The following is a 2,491-nucleotide window of genomic DNA, read 5'->3' on the forward strand; positions in this document are numbered from 1 at the left end:
TTTGGTTATTCAGAAGAAGTTGTTTAAAGGTTTTTTAAGACAATTGACCCCTGTGACCTTGAATATAATTGAAGGTCATTCATTTGAACAAACTTGGTAGCCCTTCACCCAAGCATGCTACTGGCCAAATATCATCTCCCTGGGCAGTTTGGTTATCGAGAAGAAGATGTTTAAAGTTTTTCACATATTTGACCCCTGTGACCTTGAAAATGGCTGAAGGTCATTAATTTTAACAAACTTTGTAGCCCTTCATCCCAGTTTTCTTCTGGCCAAATATCATCACCCTAGGCCTTTTGGTTATTAAGAAGAAGTCGTTTAAAGTAAAATATTGACGCCGGACGCCGGACGGACGCCGCACGCCGCACCATGGCATAAGCTCACTTGGCACTTCGTGCCAGGTGAGCGAAAAACTACTTATTATTTAAAACACTAATCATTAATTGTAAAGACAGTGCATGGCCCATGTTGTTAATGGAGTCTCGATAGCCAGTGCATAGACATATATTAAAAGTGGGTCAGAAAGCAAAGTTTTGAAATGGAAAAGATGCAAGCAAGTTTGGAAAGTGCTTAACATAAGCCTGGAACACACGCCGCAGTGGTCGAGGTGATTATAAAGTCAAATGCCTCAACATGAACCCTCACCCCAGTGGTCCAGGTGATCATAGACAGTCAAACGCCTTAACACGAAACCTCACCCCAGTGTTCCAAGTGATCATAGACAGTCAAACGCCTTAACACAAAACCTCACCCCAGTGGTCCAAGTGATCATAGACAGTCAAACGCCTTAACACAAACCCTCGCCCCAGTGGTCGAGGTGATTATAGACAGTCAAATGCCTCAACATTAACCCTCACCCCAGTGGTCCAGGTGATCATAGACAGTCAAACGCCTTAACACAAACTCACGCCCCAGGGATCAAAGACAGTCAAACGCCTCAACACAAACCCTCGCCCAAGTGGTCCAGGTGATCATAGACAGTCAAACGCCTTAACACAAAACCCTCGCCCCAGTGGTCCAGGTGATCATACAGTCAAACGCCTTAACACAAACCATCACCCCAGTGGTTCAAGTGATCATAGACAGTCAAACGCCTTAACACAAAACCCTCGCCCAAACGGTCCAGGTGATCATAGACAGTCAAACGCCTTAACACGAAACCCTCGCCCCAGTGGTCCAGGTGATCATAGACAGTTAAACGCCTTTACACAAACCCTCGCCCCAGTGGTCATAGACAGTCAAACGCCTTAACACGAACCCTCGCCCCAGTGGTCCAGGTGATCATAGACAGTCAAACGCCTTAACACAAACTCACGCCCCAGTGGTCATGGACAGTCAAACGCCTTAACACGAACCCTCGCCCCAGTGGTCGAGGTGATCATAGACAGTCAAACACCTTAACACAAACTCACGCCCCAGTGGTCAAAGTGATCATAGAAGGTCAAATGCCTTAACCACTCAATCACTTAAGCATTCTGCTTTATTCAGACAGTGGTTGTAAAATATTTCAACTGAGGCTACCCATTTCTATTTGGGTGGTTAGAAATTGAATAACCTGTCATATCTGTAGTTGAAATATTTTCTGAATAGTTATTCTGAAATTTCTTGTTGTTTATTTATAAAATTAGCCAACTGATGCAATAATTCTTCCTATATCATCCATATACACTGGGGACACAACAAAGCCATATTTCAAATACCATACATAGTTTATTTCAAAGTGTTATCTATTCACAAAAATATGGAGTCAATCAATACATTTGTATGCATTTATATCAACCTAATGAATGCCTTAGGTTTTAATCCCCGTTCACCATGATCTCTCCGACTTCACCGTACGTTTTAATCCCCGTTCACCATGATCTCTCCGCTCCACCGTAGGTTTTAATCCCCGTTCACCGTGATCTCTCCGACTTCACCGTAGGTTTTAATCCCCATTCACCATGATTTCACCGACTTCACCGTAGGTTTTAATCCCCATTCACCATGATTTCTGTGACTTCACTGTAGGTTTTAATCCCCATTCACCATGATTTCTGTGACTTCACCGTAGGTTTTAATCCCCATTCACCTAACATTCAAAAGCTTCTTTGTTCATTTTTCAATAAAGAAGGAATTTATTGATTTATTTCAGCTTATAATTGACACGATAATCAGAATAAAATTAAGGGTATTGCAGTGGTGATGTACGTCACATTTATCCATCGTCTATTTATAGTTGACCGTTGTCCAGCCTTCGTCCGGCTTCTCCCCATCACCACGAGGCTTAGCTGTAAGAAAAACACCAAAGTCAAGTATTTAGATAAAGATCATTTCAATTTCAATCCATGTGTACTATGTAATCTGTAAAACTGATTTCAAGATGAAATAATCAGACCAATTCAACAGATATACAGAAGATCAAACTTTACACCACTAATAGTCATTAACCTCTATAAACACAATTGTCAGTAGTCCTGTATCTGTATAAACACAAATGTGAGTAGTCCTGTAT

General features: G+C 41.8%; 1 protein-coding gene across 1 annotated transcript in view; it reads right to left on the reverse strand.

Moving 5' to 3' along the window:
- Nucleotides 1-1,687: 1,687 nt before the first annotated feature.
- LOC110460043 (eukaryotic translation initiation factor 3 subunit A-like) overlaps nucleotides 1,688-2,491 on the reverse strand; it is a 63,518-nt gene continuing 62,714 nt past the window's right edge. The window contains exon 22 of the mRNA XM_021512745.1: nucleotides 1,688-2,267. Coding sequence (XP_021368420.1) covers nucleotides 2,206-2,267 — 62 coding nt within the window. The 3' untranslated portion in view covers nucleotides 1,688-2,205. The remainder of the gene's footprint in view (nucleotides 2,268-2,491) is intronic.

Source organism: Mizuhopecten yessoensis, unplaced genomic scaffold (assembly GCF_002113885.1).
Source record: "Mizuhopecten yessoensis strain PY_sf001 unplaced genomic scaffold, ASM211388v2 scaffold10309, whole genome shotgun sequence".
In the NCBI taxonomy this organism is placed as follows: Eukaryota; Metazoa; Mollusca; class Bivalvia; order Pectinida; family Pectinidae; genus Mizuhopecten; species Mizuhopecten yessoensis.